At 32.4% G+C, this 1,168-nt stretch overlaps 1 protein-coding gene across 1 annotated transcript in view; it reads left to right on the plus strand.

Annotated features, from left to right (window-relative positions):
* LOC119592946 (RNA-binding protein 42-like) overlaps window positions 1–1,168 on the plus strand; it is a gene marked incomplete in the record, with an annotated part of 51,935 nt that overhangs the window by 2,377 nt on the left and 48,390 nt on the right. Inside the window, 1 exon segment of the mRNA XM_037941837.1 lies at window positions 931–1,036. Coding sequence (XP_037797765.1) covers window positions 931–1,036 — 106 coding nt within the window.

The following is a 1,168-nucleotide window of genomic DNA, read 5'->3' on the forward strand; positions in this document are numbered from 1 at the left end:
TTTTATCTCTACCCTATTTCCACTCCTGTCAATCACTCCATTATATTATAGGTGGTTTTGCAGCATATTTTCTTTTAAGAATATTCATTAATCATAATCATATAATATGTTTAAATAAATGATAGATAAGACAAAAGACTGAAAGAAACTCTCTAGTCAAGGTTGTTTAATAATGACAATTTTTCCTATAGCTTGAGTGGGAATGATATTCACCTTGGAAGTTATGGAATAGATAAATAAAAGTCATGCTAATAGTATATTATATGTGATTTTCTCCTCCCCTGATATATGAATATATTAGATAATGTCAGGAAAGTATCCTCACTATAATTTTTGTTTTTTTGCTCAACAACAACTTAGAGACATTTTGATCCATATTAAGATTAGAAAATATTTTTTGTCATTTTCCTTCCTCATGAACAATTATCTTTTTAAATACTTATGTTAGCTGTAGACTATGTAGAAGTACATATTTTAATGCCAGTAGATAGTCATTCTAATTATATTGTCTGAGTCAGTGGTTCCCACTATCTGGAAACTACTAGTTTAAGCAGCTGCTGTTTTTGAGATTGCATGAGCATATTCAGATATTTGTGATTAAGAAGTGTGAATTTTCTCTTGCCTCTTCCGTAAAGTGTTGTTTATAAAAAGTGATAACCCAAAGTTTGGTTCATTTAAGAAAGAAAGGGTACTTTAGATTACAGCATTTCACTCCACAATATCCTTCTTATAACCCCAGTCCTCTCAGGTATTTCATTTACAATTTTACAAAAAGCACATCATATTTAATCTTGATGCAAAGAAATGTAGGTAATACACAGATATATTTCTTACCAAGTATTCAAGTAAATGCATTTATTTTGGGAAATGATGATGTTCATTTTGTTTCATGGCTGTAATATACCATGTTGATATTTTTCTAATGCACAGGTTTGAGGCAGAGATATCAGGACCTCCTGGTATTGGTGCAGTACCTCCTCTGCAGCCTCCACCAGCACCTCCCAGAGGGGTAATAGGGGCAAAGACATACACACAGGTTTGTTGCTGTTATTTCAGTAATGCTTAAGGTGAAAAAAGCATTCACAGAAAAGTGACACCAGTATTACTTTTTTTTCTGTTGATATTTCATTCGATGCTGCCATGGACATGTAATATCCTCTGTAGCTTG

The sequence above is a fragment of the Penaeus monodon genome, chromosome 31, assembly GCF_015228065.2.
Source record: "Penaeus monodon isolate SGIC_2016 chromosome 31, NSTDA_Pmon_1, whole genome shotgun sequence".
Taxonomy (NCBI): Eukaryota; Metazoa; Arthropoda; class Malacostraca; order Decapoda; family Penaeidae; genus Penaeus; species Penaeus monodon.